Below are 18,275 nucleotides of genomic sequence, written 5' to 3' on the forward strand. Positions count from 1 at the left end.
CCAAGGCTGCTTTTCAGCTACGACAGCCGAGTTGGGTAATAATGACGTACGGCCCCGCAAATTCTAAAATATTTGCTATTTGGTCCTTAACAGAATGTTTGCCAGCACCTGGTCCAGAGTCCAGCAAGGCTGTCCCGCCTTCAAAGAACACAAGGTGACCTGAGTCTGTCACAGGTGCTGGGAGCCCTGCCACTCGACTTCTTAGGAAAGGGGGATATTTCTACTCAAACCTGTTTTTGCAAAGTCTCAGGATACCTGTCGGGCAGATGAAGGGCTTTGGTTTTCAGTGCGCTCTTATTCCCAGGAACTCCGTGAAGGGGAAATAAAAATCTCAACTTTGGGGAAATTGCACAGAGGAAAAGGGGAGGGAATGGGTTACAACATCCCATTGCGACACTCAGCAGGGTTGAAAGTGACAACAGCAAGGTTTCTCGTTTTGAAAATGTGAGGGCGTTTCCGTTTCTCACAGTGGGACAGGGTGGCCGCAGCCTGGTCTTGGTGAGGGACGATCTTCTTTATAAGCAGCTCCTCTGGGTCTGAAATGGCAGTCTCCCATTGCCTTGTGGTCACAGGATGGAAGTCTGCAGGTGTCACCACGGTTACCTAATCTCTCTCCTCCTTTTCCTGTTCCATTCAGAGACAGCCTGCTACCCCCTGGGAAAGAGACCCTGCGAGATGCAAGCCTTCAGGTAAGGCCGACCCAGAGGAGGTGGGGCTGGACGGGTAGAAAATGGAGAAAGAACAGAGAGCCGTCTGTGGTTGCCAGGTTCCATGAGGTTTGGGCTGGAAAGGGATGCTCGTTATTCAAGTAAGAGGCTGCCACATCCGTGGTCTTCGGGACTTGTATTTCAAAATATCCCAAATGTGCGAAGCTTGGCTGGGGGCCTGGCGGACTCTCCCAGAGACCCTGGCAACTTGGTGACAGACACGTGCCCAGGAGCCATGCCGGGGTTTGGGCCTGGTAGAGCATGCTAGGCAAAGAGGCAGAGAGGGGCACTGTGGGCAGGGCACAGCCCAGAGTTCCAGACTAACTGTTAACAGTGCCTGTCTGTGTTGATATATCAGAGGGTCCCGCTCCCCTGGGACCTCAGTTTCCCCATCTGTGACATGGGGTTAATGCTAACCCTGCCTGCATTACAGGGTTGATGTGAAGGTCAAATGCACGGATAACAGCGTGACGATGTTTTGTGAGCAGTAAAGTGCCTGGCAAAGATTACGATTATTAAAAATTAGGTCAGGGACTTTGTGAGATGTCATCATCCCTGGCTGTAAATATAGCAGGCTGTGATGCTGATAAAAACAGAACACTGTCCGAGTGCGGCCTCTGGGCCATGATGTCCCAGGACATGTCGGGGTGATCTCACCCTCCAACTCTGAGTTTCTCTTGCCTGAGGCTACAGGCTGGGACTCTGCGTGCCTGTGTGTGTTCCAGAGAAGTCCCTCCCCCAGGGGTCTGCCTCTGTCTCCTCCCATAGGCTGGGAGCTCTAGGAGATGCTCCAGGGATGTTTAATCCCTTCAGATGGGATTCAGCTCATCCAGGAACTAAGAATAATCATAAAAGGTCAAATGCTCACTCGTGCCAGGAATTTTACAGTTTGCCTGACCCCCTCTCATTGGGCTCAGGGGCTCGTCACAGCCACCTGCTGAGGTGGGTGTTGCTGGCCCCCTTTCACAGGTGAGGAGATGAAGCGCAGGTCCAAGGTCATGCTGGTGGGCGGCAGGCAGTAGAGGGTCCGCGTCGCGGCTGGGGCTCTGTTTACTGCATCTCACCGCTGCAAGCCCTGCTCTCAGCCGGAGGGGTCCTTCACCAAGAAGAAAAAACTGGAAGCCAGAAACAGGCCATGGGGTGAGCTGGAGGGGAAGCTGACTTGTCCCTGGGGACAGCGGCCCCTGCCAGACCCAGAACAGGCCACTGGCCAATAGAGGACAGGCTCTGGGGACAGACCTCCACGGTCTAAGGCTTGGAGGGAGTTAGCTGCAAGGGGCTCTGACCCTCGAAACTTCTAACCCTGTGCCGTGTGGGCCACTAGTCTTGGATGAATCTTAAAATTTACATTTAAATTCATAAAAAGAGAAGAAAATAAAAAATCCAGACCCTTGGTCGCACTACGTTTCAAGAGCTCAGTAGCTGCGTGTGGCTGGTGGCTGCCATATTGGATGGTGCAGACATAGAACATTTCTGCACCCACGAAGTTCTGTTGATGGCGTTACCCTAGAGCCTGCTTTGCTGAAGTAGAAGGTGGCTGCCCTGAGAACTTGAGCATAAGGAGCAAGGCAAAGAGAGAGATAGGAGCTTCCCTGGTGGCGCAGTGGTTGGGAGTCCGCCTGCCGATGAAGGGGACACGGGTTCGTGCCCCGGTCCGGGAAGATCCCGCATACCGCGGAGCGGCTGGGCCCATGGGCCGTGGCCGCTGAGCCTGCGCGTCCGGAGCCTGTGCTCTGCAACGGGAGAGGCCACAACAGTGAGAGGCCCGCATACGGCAAAAAAAAAAAAAGCGAGAGGGGTAGAACGCAGGCGCACAGCTCACCAGCTGTGGGGGTTGGGCCTCTTTCAGTCTTTTTCATATTCAAAATATATTTCTTATTTAAAATATTTTTAAGTTGTTACTTATTTTATTTTTTGTTGACTATTTTATTTTACTTTTTAAATTTTTATTGGAGTATAGTTGGTTTACAATGTTGTGTTAGTTTCAGGTGTACAGCAGAGTGATCAGTTATACATATACATATATCCACTCTTTTTTTTTTTTTTTTTTTTTTTTTGCGGTACGCGGGCCTCTCACTGTTGTGGCCTCTTCCGCTGCGGAGCACAGGCTCCGGACGCGCAGGCTCAGCGGCCATGGCTCACGGGCCCAGCCGCCCCGCGGCATGGGGGATCTTCCCGGACCGGGGCACGAACCCGTGTCCCCTGCATTGGCAGGCGGACCCTCAACCACTGCGCCACCAGGGAAGCCCTGTATCCACTCTTTTAACCAGCGTTGGGCTCAGTCTCCACATCCATGATATGGGTGTGCTAAATTCTACACCCCAGGCAGAAAGTTGGACGCAGATTCCGCAAAGTCTGGGGAACACGGGAGGGGGCTGGGCACATAGAAACTCTCCACTACAGCTAGGTTCTTCTGCTTTTCAGAATCTGGGATGTCAACCAGAAGACCTTCTACCTGCGAAATAACCAGCTAGTTGCTGGATACTTGCAAGGACCAAATACTAAATTGGAAGGTGAGTGGTTGCAAGGAAGGCCGATGTGATGTGGGCACTGGTCACATTGCCTGGGGTCTGCAGCCTTGTGGCCCAACCTTGGGAACTTTAGGTGTGATGTCCTAAATGCTGCTGGCTCTTTGTGGCCGAGTTTGAAGCTGGAGAGGCCTGGCCACTGAAGGACACGGACAGGGACAGCCTCAAGAAGGCAGAGATGGGCGGAGTCTAGGTTGGGAGCCACCACCTACAGGCACCGTGGTCCCAGGGCCACACCTGGGGGGAGGTATGGCCCAGGAGGCAAGCTCAGCCCTTTCCTTCCTCTGGTGCCTAGAAAGCCCCCGTGTTCCTGTGTGATCAAACTCCCACTCCCACCCAAAAGTAATACCAACAAGGCTGGGTTATGTCCCTTAATCGAGGACACCACATTTAGTCATGTTCCAGATCCATGTCAAACTGGATAGACTTGAACAAGTTTCACCCACTCTGTTCCTCAGTTTTCCCGTTAGTAAAAGAGGAGCAGTTGGATGATGGGACGTGGGATTGTTTCAGCACTAGCCCTCTGGGATGTTTTCACGTCCCCATTGGCTGGCTTGGGGTCGTAGGATGGCATTATCCCCATCCCCTTGTTCTCTGTCCCCGTCTCACTCTTAAAGGGTGTGAGACCCACCTTTCCTGTCCTTTTGGTAATTCTCCTAATGAGGACTCTAAACACAGAGAGGCTAAGATGTTCACTCCCTCACGAGGGCATGGAGACCACCGAGGGGAAGAGGCGGGTTCAAAGTCACCCAGGCTTCTGTGGACCAAGCCCCGGCGCCCCACTCATGACCTCGTGTGCTGTTTTCCCTGCCCATGGGCAGCACATCTGTTGACCTAGAGCGCAGGGGTCCTGGGGAAGGGAGGGAAGGATAGAAATCACCTGGAGTAGATTCTAGGTGCCTTGGACCTTGAGGAGTAGCTAGCTAGTGTGCTTGGTTTGATCTTCTGTTTGGATGCAGACCAGGAAGGGGGGCCCTTGCTGTCCTTCTGATTTTGGGGTTTTACTTAAGGGGCTGGAAGAATCCCCAGGGAGAGTCCAGCCTGCTGTGTCTTCGTCATCTGTGCCTCCTCTTCTCTACAACCTGAACTTCCCCTTTGTTCTTCCCCAGAGAAGATAGATGTGGTGCCCATCGAGCCCCATGCTATGTTCCTGGGGATCCATGGGGGGAAGCTGTGCCTGGCCTGTGTCAAGTCTGGTGATGAGATCAAGCTCGGGTTGGAGGTAAGGACCGTCTCAGATTAACGAGCACCTCAAACTCGGTGGCTTAAAACAAGCACAATGGGTTCTTTCTCATGATTCTGTGGGTTGACGAGGATCAGCTGGGCAGCTCTGTGCCACGTGGTATAGCTGGGGTCCGTCCTCCAGGCTCTCTTCCCACGGGGTCTCTCTGAGTTCAGCTGCCCTCTTGAACTTCCTTATGACATGAGTGCTGGCTTCCAAGAGGGATTACTCCAAAAAGACAAGCCTCAGTGTGCAAACGCTTATTAAACTTTTGCTTATATCATACCGCTAATGTCCCATTAACCAAAGACAGTCAGGTGGCTAAGCCTAGCCTCAACGAGGGAGGGGACTACCAGGGGGTGGACACCAGGAGGCATGGCTCCTTTAGGGACCTCAACCTCTGTATGCTGCTCTCTTGCCCAAGGGTCCCCAACCCACTTGGACTTGCCCTCTTTCGGTAAAGCCAACATTTGGGACCATTCTCTTCCAACCCTTATCTACTCAAACCCATGAGCTGGCATCCCATCCAAGACCTTGTACTCCCGTGCAATATTTCTTATTTTTGCGGTGGGGTGGGGGGTGAAGCATGCCGTGTAGCTTGCAGGATCTCAGTTCCCGGACCTGGGATTGAACCTGAGCCATGGCAGTGAAAGCCTGGAATCCTAACCATTAGGGCACCAGGGAAATCCCCTGTGCAATATCAATGGGCTACCAGCCCTGGGAAAAGAGGGCTTTGTATCAGGGGATTGTTGGACAAAATCTTAACTCAGATTGTGAGTGGCCATAACTATGGCACTGTCCCTTCTGTCCACTAGTGGATAGGCACTTTATTGGAGCGGGGCTGACTGCTCTGTGTGGCGTTGGAGTGACCACGATAATGTGGTAACGTCTCGCATGGACTGCAATACCCTGCCCACCTTGTCCACTGCCCCCTCTCTTGGAGGTGCAGACACAACGGACCACCAGCCTCCCCAGGCCTTGGCCTCTGCTGATGGTGCCATGTGTTTCCCAAACATATTGGCCGAGGGCTGGAGTGACCAGATTTCCCCAAATCAAGGTGTAACCGTGGGACAGCCTCCTTGTGTCACAAGACCCGGGACACTGGGTGTCCTGCCATGGTCTTTGGGCCAGCATTTCTCCGTGGGCAGTCACGGGGCCAGGTCCTGGGGGCTGGGGTGCAAGGACCTCTCTGCTCTTTCCTTGGCCCCCAGCCGGTAAACATCACTGACCTGAACAGCAGCAAGGAGGAGGACAAGCGCTTCGCCTTCATCCGCTCCGACAGCGGGCCCACCACCAGCTTCGAGTCGGCCGCCTGCCCCGGCTGGTTCCTCTGTACCGCGCTGGAGACCGACCAGCCCGTGGGCCTCACCAATACTCCTCAAGATGCTGTCCAGGTCACCAAGTTCTACTTCCAGCAGGACCAGTAGCGGTGCTGTTCAGCATCCCTTGCCTCCCACTCCCAGCACATCTATGACTCCAGAGATGCCTCTCCCTCCCATCCGGGGGTTCGCCATGGTTGCAGTGAGCGCTCAGCGGGGCAGCCTTGGCCGGGGGTGGGGGCAGCCCTCGGAAGGAGGTACAAGAGCCCTGAGAACAGCCTCCTCTACTTACCCAGCCTCCACGAGGCCTCCGCCAGGTCTTTCTAAAGTGCACATGGGATCACGGCCCCGATCAAAGCCCTCAGGGTCGCCTGTACCTTCAGGGTAAAGTCCAGGCACCCTGGCCAGCCCCAGCCCCTCCCTCACTTCCCTTCCAGGCCCCAGAGCCCGCAGGCCACTCGCTGACCTCCCCTCAAGGGGCTCCCATCCTGCTATTTGCAAACTGGTGCTTTTCCAGGGGCAAGAGTTTTAGGCTCTGTGGCAAAATGGAAAACAAGTGTTTCCTGGTTTTTTTTTTTTTTTTTTCATTAAGCCAGCTTTGAGAGAGAGTCCTTTATTTGGAGATGATGTTCTTTCTGGAAGGGGGTAGAAGATTAAATATCCCCTTGTTTAGGAATTGATGGTGAAAGGAGGTGATAGCTTTTCCTCTTTGTCTTTCTTGTTTTTGTGATGCCCTGACCTGTAAAAATGAAAAGTTAGTGGACTAGGTTGGTCCCCTAGTGTTTTTCTTTCTGGAACATTCCTATAAGTCTAGACCGCTCCCCGGCCCAGGCCCTGAGCGCCCTGTCCACTGCAGACCTCCTGCAGCTGCCTGCAGTGCTGTCCCCTTCCCTGCCCTCCCGTCAGAATCCCCCAGCTCCCAAGACACAGCACAAATGTGGCTTCTCCAGACCTCCCAGGAGGAATGAATCGCTCCTTGACCATTTTAGCACTTCCGACACCCTGAGACTTGTTTGGAAGATGTTGTGCCTCTGTCTGTCTCCCCACCATCCTGTGAGCCCCTGAGAGCAGGGACCTTGACCCGCCCCCGCCATGTCTTAGGTCTCTGCAGGGCCAAGCACATGGCCTGGCCCTCAGTAGGTGCCCTCAGTGAACGTGTGTTGTATGTGTTGAGTGGAAAGTTTCCTACTCCCTGTGACCTGAGCTTTGTTTTACAATAAAACCTTGAAAACTTGAAAACTCATCTACTTTGCTGGCTGTGTCCATGGCCTTGCTGGGCTTGGGGCAAAGAGAACTGGAAAACGGGGGCGGGGTGGAGTGTCAAGCGACAGGCCTTTCAAACCCTGGGGCCGGGCCTGGGTGTCTCTCCTCTGAGTCCTTTCCTCCTTGGGCCTCGCTCTCCTCGAATAACAGGAGAGCAAATCTCTCTGCCAGGAAGGTGTGCAGCACCATCGTGCACAATAGCCTCCAACTGGAAACAACCCAAACCCCCAGCCCAGAAGAATGAACACGTAAACCGTGTATGTTCATACATACAAGGTAACGCTCGACAGCAAAGAGAATGGATAAACCACAGCTGGCTGCAGCCACAAGACAGATGAATCTTACAAACATCTTGTGGGCTTCAAGAATCCCCAAAGCATGCGTAGAGCACGATTCCAGTTACATACAGTTTAAAACAGGCAAATGGAACAGTCGTGGGGAGGGATGCAGAGACACAGAGAACAGCAAGGATGCGCCCTGCCTGAAAGCGGGGCGGTGGCCCGAGGGGCCAGGCAGCATTCTGTTTCTTGGCATGGGCGTGGTTAGGCGATTTTCTGTATGTATGTTATAGTCACAGTTTTGAAATGTCTAAAAATAAAAAGCCTTGCCCCCTCCCCCCATCCTGGGATGTGAGGGAAGGGGGCACCTGGGAAATGGTGAAATTAACAGGTGGAATGTTGAATGTGGCCCCATGAGATGGGAATGCAGGACTGTAAGAATGACTGTTTATCAAACACCCCTCGGCTAAATAAAGTCAGGCCAGCAAGGGGCGCTGTCCCTTCCTGGGATTCTGCCGACTTCTAGGCTGGGTCCCAGGAGTCCTAGAGTCAGGCCCCGCTGGGCCCACAGCCTGCTGTGTGATTTTGGCCAAGTCACCTCCCTTTCCTAAGCCAGGTCTCTCCTTCTCCCAGGATGAGTGTTGACTTAGATTGGGGTTTTCCAAACAGAGCTCCCTGGATGCCTCTCTGAGGTCCCTGGAAACAAAGCCCATAAAAGGGGAATGGAGAGGCCAGGCTCCATCTCTAGAACTCAGCTCCCACCCAGCCCTTTGCTTCCCAAACTGGACTTCCCTGCAGGGCTTTATCTGAAGAGGTGTCCTTGCTACAAACAAACAAAACTGAGCAGGTTAAAAGGCAACTGACTGGGAATTCCCTGGCAGTCCAGTGGTTAGGACTCCGTGCTCTCACTGCCGAGGGCCCAGGTTCGATCCCTGGTCAAGGGACTAAAATCCCATAAGCCATATGGCACGGCCAAAAAAAAAAAAGGGCAACCGACTGGAGAAAATCTTTAAGATCTCGCCTAGATCCCAGATCCTAAGACGACAATGAGGTCGCCCCACCACTCAGCTTTCTCTTCCTCGTGTGTAAAACGGAAGGAACCACTTGCTCCACGGGGACAATACACGGTGAAGTGAGACGATATGAGTGAAACGCTGTGTGTGATAAGAGTGTGAGTGTGGCTGATATATTTTCAATCTTGGTAAAAGGAGGACGTTCAAGGCAGAAAACCCTTCCAGGCTTCATGGTGACAATAGCAGCTAACATTTGTGAGGCTCCGTAGACATCCTCCCCTCATGAAACAGGAGGTGAAGCGCAGGGCTCAGACACCATGCGATTTGGTTAAGCAGCCAACTGTAGGTTAGCAACAGGCGAGGCAGTCACATAGCCACGCACGTATGTGAGCCCTGGAACTCTGGAGCCACTTCCTGGCTCTCCTGTTTGCAACTGTGCCCATGGGTGAGTTAGTTAAAGTGTTGGAGTCTCAGTTTTCCTACCTCTGATGCAGAGATCAGCCGATGCAAAGGGCTGAGTTATTTAATCTTTGCAACAACTTTCTGTGGTCGGTAGGAATGTTCTGATTACTAGTATTAGTCCTGCAGGAATCAGTGCTCAAAGGAATCTGTTTTAAAGCCCTGCTGCTCAAGAGGTGGTCCATGGCACAGCAGCAGCCTCACCTGGGAGTTAAAATGCAGAATCCCAGGCCTCACGCCAGACTTGCTGACTTAGGGTCTTCCTCTCAACCAGATCTCCAGGTGATTGGATGCATCTTAAAGTCAGGGCAGCTCTGCTTTGAAGGGAAGCACTCATACCACGTACAAGCTCTGGCTTTTTTTTTTTTTTTTTTTTTTTGTGGTACGCAGGCCTCTCACTGTTGTGGCCTCTCCTGTTGCAGAGCACAGGCTCCGGACGCGCAGGCTCAGCGGCCATGGCTCACGGGCCCAGCTGCTCCGCGGCATGTGGGATCTTCCCGGACCGGGGCACAAACACGTGTCCCCTGCATCGGCAGGTGGACTCTCAACCACTGCGCCACCAGGGAAGCCCTCATGGGTGTTTTGGGTTTTTTTTTTGTTATTTTGGGTTTTATTTTGGGATTTTTGTTAAACTGACTCTTGTAATTACAAACCCAAACATCCTTGCTATCCCTCCCAGTAGCTCCCTGATGGTACCAAAAACTCCCCTCTTACCATCTCCTCACTTTGGCTTGAAATGTTCTTTAAGAGAAGGAAAAGCTTTAAGCCGCCCTCATGTTGCTAGAACATCAGCTCCACACACGCAGAGCTTTCATCGGTTTTGTTCCATGGTGTATCCCAAGTACCCAGCTTGGAAGATACTGGGTGCTCCATAAATATTTGGTGAATAAATAAATTGGCCACTGACCTCTCAGTAGGGATTAACGTATTTCATTGGTCAGAAAATTTAAGGAGAGAGAGGACTCGGACCGGGGAAGTTTTAAAAGAAACCTAGAGAAAGGGAAAGGCCTCAGAATCTAGGAGGCTTGAGATGGCTGATGGAGGAAAAAGATCTGACCACCAGGTGACAGCAGCACACACAAACTTTACTGGATGATGTTTTCGGGGAGGTACATCACAGCAAGGGTCCGTCCAGAGGCTACACAGTAGCAGGTCCCTGCCTAGAAGGAGAGGAGGGCAAGGGGACTTGGGGGAGGGGAGCTCCTGTGTGTAGGCGATGTCACTCAGTAGCACAGCAGGAATCTCTGGGTCAGAGAGCTCCAAAGGTCAGCAGAGGACATGCGGGGGGCCAGGGTGGGTCTGTTCTGGGAAGGCCCCATGGGCTCCTGCTTGGTTACAATCCCTCTTTATTTGACACTCCTCAATCTTGATGTGGGAGAGGTATGGGACAAGAAAGGGAATAATACAGTTTTGGACAGAGAGGTTAATCATAAACTCGGCAGAGGAACTCAGTTTTAGGGGGATTTGGTTTCAGTAGAAGAAGGTTTTCTACTTTCTTAGTCTTGTTAAGACACTTTGAGCTTAATTTGGGGGGGGCACATAGATTGTGCTATAACTGAAGGTGTTAAATCGGGGCAAAATCCTTGCAGATCTTGGGCAAACCAAACAATTTTGTCTTTTCACATAACGATGAAATCCCTAAGGCATAATGGCAGATCTCAACATGCTTGATATTAAACCCAGCTCTCAGAAAAGTTTGGAGAGATAGTGAAATACCCTATTTCTGTTGGGGTTCTTAGCCTGAGAAAACTTAGAGAGATGTTCAACTTTCAAAAGAAAATTTTGCCTCTGGGTCTACTGCTGTTACCTGGACTGGGGGTGGGGGGGTTTAAAAACGCAGTTCAAGAAATGTCCACCAGGGGTCAGCATTTTCTTGAAGATAGTCCGATTATTCTCTTGTTTTGGGAAAAATCTTGGGAAGACAAATAACTATTTCAGTTTATGCTCTCAGGGGTGAAGATTTAGTCTTTCAAAGATTCCCTAAGAAAAACCTGGTTTTTCACTCCAGGGAAAGTTTATTCTCATTCACCTGTCAGCTGAGCTGTAGTTTAGTCCTGATTTGGGCTATTTACACATAGGAGTCTGACCCCTGACAAGCACCCAGCAAATGTTGTCTTTTATCCATGTCTATTCTCCAAAGGGTGTGACCTGAGAGATTCTAAGGGTCTTCTTACACCTGCTTGAAAGCCAACATACTGTAGTCCTGTTTCCAGCTAAGGACCGCTTACCTGGATGATTGATTGACATGTGGAATTAACCCCACCCCCCACCCCCACCCGCACCTCCACCCAGGAAAGAACACACACCCACCTTGCCGGAACTCAACACAGGAACCCCTGCGGCATGTCTGCAAGGGAGACGTGCACTTTTTCATGTTGGAGGGTGGTGGCTGGAGCTCTCCGTAACAGATAAACAGAAAAGCCAAGACCCTCATTACCATGAGGACTGGATCCATAGAGTGAACAGCGGTGCCTGCATCCTCTCCCCAGGGAAAGTCCACACAGGGTCAGATGACTCGGAAAATTTGACTTGAAGTCAGAGTGGAGGAATGATCTTGGTGGTCAGTGAACTCAGACAGCTTCTCTTGTTACTCCACCTCCACTCTGCGGGTCTCCCTGCGAAGGGAGTGGAGTTCTATGTCCTGGAGTCAGGCACCCCCTTCCATGGGCCGTGATGGAGCCACTCTGCCACTTTCTTCTCTCTCCTTGGCAGCATTCCTTATGAGTCATGGATGTTTTCTTTCCTGTGTCACAGGCCGTGTGGCCGGAACACAAGGACGGGGGAGAGGTAGGCAGGGCCTAGATCCTGCTGGGCTTGGCTAGTGATGGCTAGCATTATAGTCTGTCCTAAGGCAGGAACAGGCTTTGGAAACTCTGAATCCCTTACCCCTCCATCACCTTGTGCCCTAATTCGGAGTGTCCACTCTCTTTCTCTGCACCAACTAGTTTCTACTCAACTTTCAAATCCAGGCTCTTGGGCCACTTTTTCCATGAAGGCATTGAGCACCCTCCATGCCAGCCCACATTAAGCCCACTTTCTTGAAACTTCCACTAGGACCTGTGGTCCAGAACGCTGATTTGCATAATACTGATGAGGTCTTTCCAGGTGGGCATGTTTTAGCTGTCCCCTGAATAACCTAAGGTAGGGACTAAGTGTTTTGCATCTTGCAACCCCCCAGAACACCTAGCCACTTACCTGAAACTGATTTTAGGTTTCTCCCCTGTCCGGAAGTAGAGTGTTCCTGTGAAACCTTTCATAAGCCTGAATGGCATAAAGTGAAGAAGAAATTAGCTTAGGACACATCTTGCTAACAGATGCACAAAATAAATCGAGATAAAGCACAGATGCTCACAGACACAGTTCAAAGCTATGGTGCCTTGATGCTGAGGTGCTGAGTATAGCTCCCAGGGAAGGAGCTCAGGGGTGCTTAGGTGCTACTCCTGCTTCTGGAGTGTGTGCTGCCTCTGTAACGGTTGGCTGCAAAACAAACGCTGATGCTATTTTTGCTTTTCTCCTTTTTTGGTAAAAGCGAAAATCCTCTTCGGATTCCATTGGTGAAAACGGGTACTAAGTAAGTCTTTTGTAAAAGAGAAGCGGTGTAATGCAAACTTTCGAAAAGCGGGGGATACCTGTAAAACTTATTGCAAATACCTTCTGAAGTATATTAATTTCACGTGCATTTCCCTTTTACTCTTCCCTTTTCATTTTCTTCACTGAGACATCTGCACAAATGGCACCTTATCCGAGAGGTCTTTTTTGACTATCCTGCCTAAAATAGCATTCTTTCACCCAAAGCCACCTGTGACTCTTTCATTCGCTCTCTCTGTGGCCTGTTTATTTTTCTTCCTAGCAATGATTACTTTCTGACATGTTATATATTTGCTTGTTTGCTTATTTGTCTATTCCCCTACTACATCTCAAGCTCCATTAGGGCAAGGACGTTTCCCCACATCAGTGCCTGATTATTAGTTCAACAACCTTCATGGAGCAAGGACTCCGCGTCAGTTCCAGGTGCTGGAGATGACACACAGAGCGCCCCCTAGCGAGCTTAGCCAGGAGTGGAAACCAGTTCAAATACCCACGCGTAATTGGTATTATTTTCCCATAGTTAATTGGTATTTCCAGTTTTTGTCTTCTTTCTTGTGTGTTGTGGGGTGAATTGGGAAAATAACGGTTCCTTCTCCTGGGGTAGATATGGGGGTCTGCGGGGACAAATTGGGTGTCTCTGTGTCCCTGTTGTGAGAACCACAAAAATCTCGGTAGGGCTACTTAAGCTTCCTGAGGTTTATTTTATTCATTTAAAAAACCAAAATCATTATACTTCTCGGAGTCGTTTGGACGATTAAATAACATATGTGAAAGTACTCTGTATAAAAGCTCTCTATAAAAACCGTTTTAATAATGTTATAACCCAAGTGTCTCCAGATGTCTCCAGCCTGTGGAAGCAAAGCAGATCACACCACCTGCGTGTCGTGGTCCTGATCCAGCTCCCCCTTAAGCCCCTCACCATCCTCTGATAGGAAGCCTCTCTCCACCCAGTATTTCTGGATGACCCAATGGGGGACCCTCACTCATGTCTGTCACAACCTTCATCCCCAATCTCCCTCCACTTCCCTCCTCTCCTTATCCGTCCATGTCTGTGCCAAAGGCAATCTCTCCAGATAAGTCCAGAGTCTCCAGTTCTCCAGGTGTCCAAGAGGGTTCCAAGAAAGGAAAAGAACATCTCTTTTCTCAGCTTTTGTGCCACCAGTGTAGCACTTGTGTCCCCAAATAGCACTCGATGCTGCGCTTAGGTCCCCAGTGGAAAATCTGACCTGTCGTCATTCGTCTCAATAATACACACATTCCCAAGAAGAAGCAACATTTTGTAGGCATAGTAAAGTCTGATCCCAGTTTAGAGAAGAAACACAGGAAGCTGTGTGCAGAGATGGGGCCCTTGGTCTCGTGTTCAGAGTCTGCAATGAACATTGGGGTGCATGTATATATCTTTTCAAATTAGAGTTTTCATCTTTTCCGGACATATGCCCAGGAGTGGGATTGATGGATTATATGGTAGTTCTATTTTTAGTTTTTAATGGGAACACTCCATGCTGTTCCTTTTTTTTTTTTTAATGGAGTATAATTGCTTTACAATTTTGTGTTAGTGTCTGCTGTACAACAAAGTGAATCAGCTATATGTATACATATACCCCCTCCCACTTGAGCCTCCCTCCCACGCCCACCCCCATCCCGCCCCTCTCGGTCATCACAGAGCACCGAGCTCCCTGTGTATACAGCGTCTTCCCACTGGCTATCTACACATGGTAATGTATATACATCCATGCGTTCTTGATAGTGGCTGCCCCAATTTACATTCCCACCAACAGTGTAGGAGGGTTCCTTTTTCTCCACGCCCTCTCCAGCATTTGTTATTAGTAGACTTTTTGATGATGGCCATTCTGACCAGTGTGAGGAGATACCTCGTTGTAGTTTTGATTTGCATTTCTCTAATAATTAGCGATGTGAGGATCTTTTCATGTTGGCCATTATTTTAATTGAGGTTTTTTTTTTTTATTAATTGTAGAAGTTGAATATAATCTGAATATGACTCTTTGGTCAGATATGTTTTTTGTAAATATTTTCTCCCAACCTGGGGTTTGTCTATTCATTTTCCTAACAGGTTATTTTGATTAACAGAATTTAAAATTTTTTTTATAAAGTTCTGTTTATCAGGTCTTTTTATCCATTTGTAAGAAATCTTTGCCACCCACAAAGTTGCAAAGGTTTTCTCCTGTTTTCTTCCGGATATTTTGTTTTTTATATTTAGGTCTATAATCTATCTTGAGTTAATTTTTATGTGTGTTGTGAGGTAAGGGACAAGATTGTTTTGGATTTTTTTTCTTTTCTAACAGTTTAATTGAGGGAATTCCCTGGTGGTCCAGTGGTTAGGACTCGGTGCTCTCACTGTCGCGGACCTGGGTTCAACCCCTGGTCGGGGAACTAAGATTCCCACAAGCCATGCGGCAAGGCCGAAAAAAAAAAAAGTTTAACTGAGATATCATCATTCATATGTCGTGCAATTTAAAGTGTACATTCCAGTGGTTTTTAGTATTGTGATGGTTAATTTGATGTGTCAACTAGACTGAGCTAACGGATACTGTAAACCCAGACAGCTGTAAAACATTATTTTGGGGCATGACTGTGAGGGGTTTCTGGAAGAGATTAGCATTAGAATGGGTAGACTGAGTAAAGGAGATGGCCCTCACTATTGCCAGTGGATATCATCCAATTTACTAAGGGTCTGAATAGAACAAAAAGGCATAGGAAGGACAAATTTGCTCTCTTTTCTTGAGTTAAGAGATCCATCATCTCCTGCCCTTGGACATGGGCTCCCCTGGTTCTCAGGCCTTTGGACTCAGACTGGGACTTATACCAGTGGGTTCCTGGTCCTCCAGCTTGCAGATGCCAGATCAGGAGAGAATTCCTATAATGAATGAATGAATGAATAAGTAAATAAATAAACCCTCTTTCTATTTCTCTAGAATAGAAATAGTTCGATTTCTCTGGAGAACCCTGGCTAATACAAGTGTTTCTGTAGAGTTATACAACCACCACCACAATTTCATCATTTTTATCACCCTAAAAAGAAATCTCATATCTTTTAGCAATCACTCCCCACTCCCCCTTTCCCCCAGTCCTAGGCAACAATTAATCTACTTTCTGTCTCTATAGATTTGCCTATTCCAGACCTTTTATATAAATGGAGTCATGCAATATGTGATCTTTTGTGCCTGAGTTCTTTAACTTAGCATAAAGTTTTGAAGTTAATCCATATTGTAGTATCATGGGCCAGTATGGCTGAATAATATTCCATTGTATGAATATATTACATTTTTTTAAAAAAGGTGAGACATTTATTTTATTTTTTAAATTTTTTTTAGTTATTTATTTGGTCATGCCGGGTCTTAGTTGCAGCTTGAGGGCTCCTTAGTTGTGGCATGCAAACTCTTAGTTGCTGCATGCATGTGGGATCTAGTTCCCTGACCAGGGATCGAACCTGGGGCCCCTGCACTGAGAGCATGGAGTCTTAACCACTGCACCACCAGTGAAGTCCCATTACATTGTTTTAATTCATTCATCAGTTGATGGACATTTGGGTTGTTTCCAATTTGGGCTATCATGAATAATGCTGCTATGAACATTCAAGTACAAATTTTTATGTGGACGTGTATTTTTATTTCTCTTGGGGATATAGCAGAAAATGGGATTTAGGTCATATGGTACTTCTATGTTTAACCTTGAGGACCTGCTAAACTGTTTTCCAAAGCTGCTAGATCATTTTATAAGCCCACCAGCAACATATGAGGATTCCAATTTCTCTATATCCTCACAAACACTTATTATTATCTTTTATTATATCCAGCCTACTGGATGTGACGTAGTATCTCACTGTCATTTTGATTTGTATTTCTCTGATGGCTAATGATGCTGAGCATCTTTTCATATGTTTATTGGTCATTTGTGTATCTTATTTAGGGAAATGTCTATTCAGATCCTTTGCCCATTTTTTATTGAAGTGAAAGTTTTCTTTATATATTCTAGATACAAGTCCCAAAGTTCATTTTCTTACCATACAGGTTTCTAGGTGTTCCAGAACCATTTGTAGAAAGACTTTCCTTTTTCCATTGAATTACCTTCATACCTTTGCCAAAAGATGCCAATTGACCATACATGTGTGAACCTGTATTAGGACACTCTACTTCCATTACATTGATCTGTTTATCTATCTTTATGCCATTTCAGTTTGAAGTATTTCCTAATTTTCCCTGGGATTTCTTCTTTGACCCACGGGTTATTTAGAGGCATATTGCTTGATTTCCAAATTTTGGGGCATTTTCTAGATAAAGTGCTGTTGTTGATTTCTGGTTTAATTTCATTGTGATCAAGAAGACATGATCTATACAATTTCAACCCACTGAAATTTAGAGATTGTTTTATAGTCTATATAGTTGGTCTTGGTTAATGTTCTATGTGCACTTGAAAAGAATATGTATCCTGCTGCTGATGTAATATTCTATAATGTTGATTTGGTAATGATGAATGATAAAGTTTACATCTTCTGTACCACTATTGACTTTGTCTGTACTTGTTTTATTTATTACTGAGAGAGGTGTTAAAATATTCAACTATGATTGTGAATTTTATATTTCTCTCTTTGGCTCTGTTAATTTCTGCTTGATATATTTGGAAGTTGTGTTGTTAGATTCATACATATTTAGGATTGTTATGTTTTCTTGAAGAATTGATCCTTTTATCTTTATAAAATGACACTTTTTATTTCTGGGAATACTCTTTGTATTGAAGTCTGCTTTGTCCAAACTTACTATAACCACACCAAGCTCTCTCAGGTTTAATGTTTAAAAGTATATTTTATCCATTCATTTACTTTCAACCTGTCTATATCTTAGAGTATATCTTTTATACTTAAAGTGTATCTTTTCTAAACATAGGGTTGGGTATTTTCTTAGCCATTTTGACAAGTTCTGCCTTTTAACTGAAGTGTTTAATGTAGTTAATGATAAATTTTCAATCTTGTTATTTGTTTTATGTGTCCCCTCTTTTTTATTTTTTCCTTACTTTCCTGACTTCTTTTTTTCAGTAGTTATTTTTATATCCTATACTGATATTACTCTGAATTAACATTATAAAGCTTCACATATAGGAACCTTACAACAATATGGTTTTATTTACCTTCCCTTGTATGCTTTGTGCTTTTCTTGTCATATACCTTACTCTACATGTGTTATAAATCCCCCAATATTATTGTTTTTTATCTAAATTGTCAGTTGACTTTTAAATCATTTAATACAAGAAAGAAAATTGTCTTTTATATTTACACGTAAATTTATCATTTCCAGTTCTCTTTGTTCCTTTCTGTAGATTCTAATTTTTATCTTATATCATTCCTATCTTCCTGAAGAATTTCTTCACTTTTTTTTTGTAGTGTGAATCTGCTAGTGGCAAAAACTCTCAGGTTTTATTTAGTTGACAATACCTTTATTTGGCTTTCTATTTAGAACATGTTTTTAACTACTACAAATAGAACTACCATATGACCCAGCAATCCCACTACTGGGCACATACCCTGAGAAAACCATAATTCAAAAAGAGTCATGTACCAAAATGTTCATTGCAGCTCTATTTACAATAGCCAGGAGATGGAAACAACCTAAGTGTCCATCATCGGATGAATGGATAAAGAAGATGTGGCACATATATACAATGGAATATTACTCAGCCATAAAAAGAAACGAAATTGAGCTATTTGTAATGAGGTGGATGGACCTAGAGTCTGTCATACAGAGTGAAGTAAGTCAGAAAGAGAAAGACAAATACCGTATGCTAACACATATATAAGGAATTTAAGAAAAAAAATATCGTGAAGAACCTAGGGGTAAGACAGGAAAAAAGACACAGACCTACTAGAGAATGGACTTGAGGATATGG

At 47.1% G+C, this 18,275-nt stretch overlaps 1 protein-coding gene across 5 annotated transcripts in view; it reads left to right on the plus strand.

Annotated features, from left to right (window-relative positions):
- Positions 1–7,019, plus strand: part of IL1RN (interleukin 1 receptor antagonist) — a 14,915-nt gene extending 7,896 nt beyond the window's left edge. For 3 of the 5 annotated variants that reach the window (XM_089922816.1, XM_089922817.1, XM_030762849.2), the window contains 4 exons: positions 638–689; positions 3,132–3,220; positions 4,345–4,457; positions 5,669–7,019. In XM_089922816.1, coding sequence (XP_089778942.1) covers positions 676–689; positions 3,132–3,220; positions 4,345–4,457; positions 5,669–5,884 — 432 coding nt within the window. In that variant the 5' untranslated portion in view covers positions 638–675 and the 3' untranslated portion in view covers positions 5,885–7,019. Of the gene's footprint in view, positions 1–93; positions 155–637; positions 690–1,823; positions 1,848–3,131; positions 3,221–4,344; positions 4,458–5,668 lie in introns of those variants that run through there. The other 2 variants (XM_030762848.2, XM_022599238.3) reach the window with 2 other exon arrangements.
- Positions 7,020–18,275: the final 11,256 nt, after the last annotated feature.

Source organism: Delphinapterus leucas, chromosome 13, assembly GCF_059928025.1.
Source record: "Delphinapterus leucas isolate spDelLeu-1000000601 "Yukka" chromosome 13, BTC_Dleu_Yukka2, whole genome shotgun sequence".
Taxonomy (NCBI): Eukaryota; Metazoa; Chordata; class Mammalia; order Artiodactyla; family Monodontidae; genus Delphinapterus; species Delphinapterus leucas.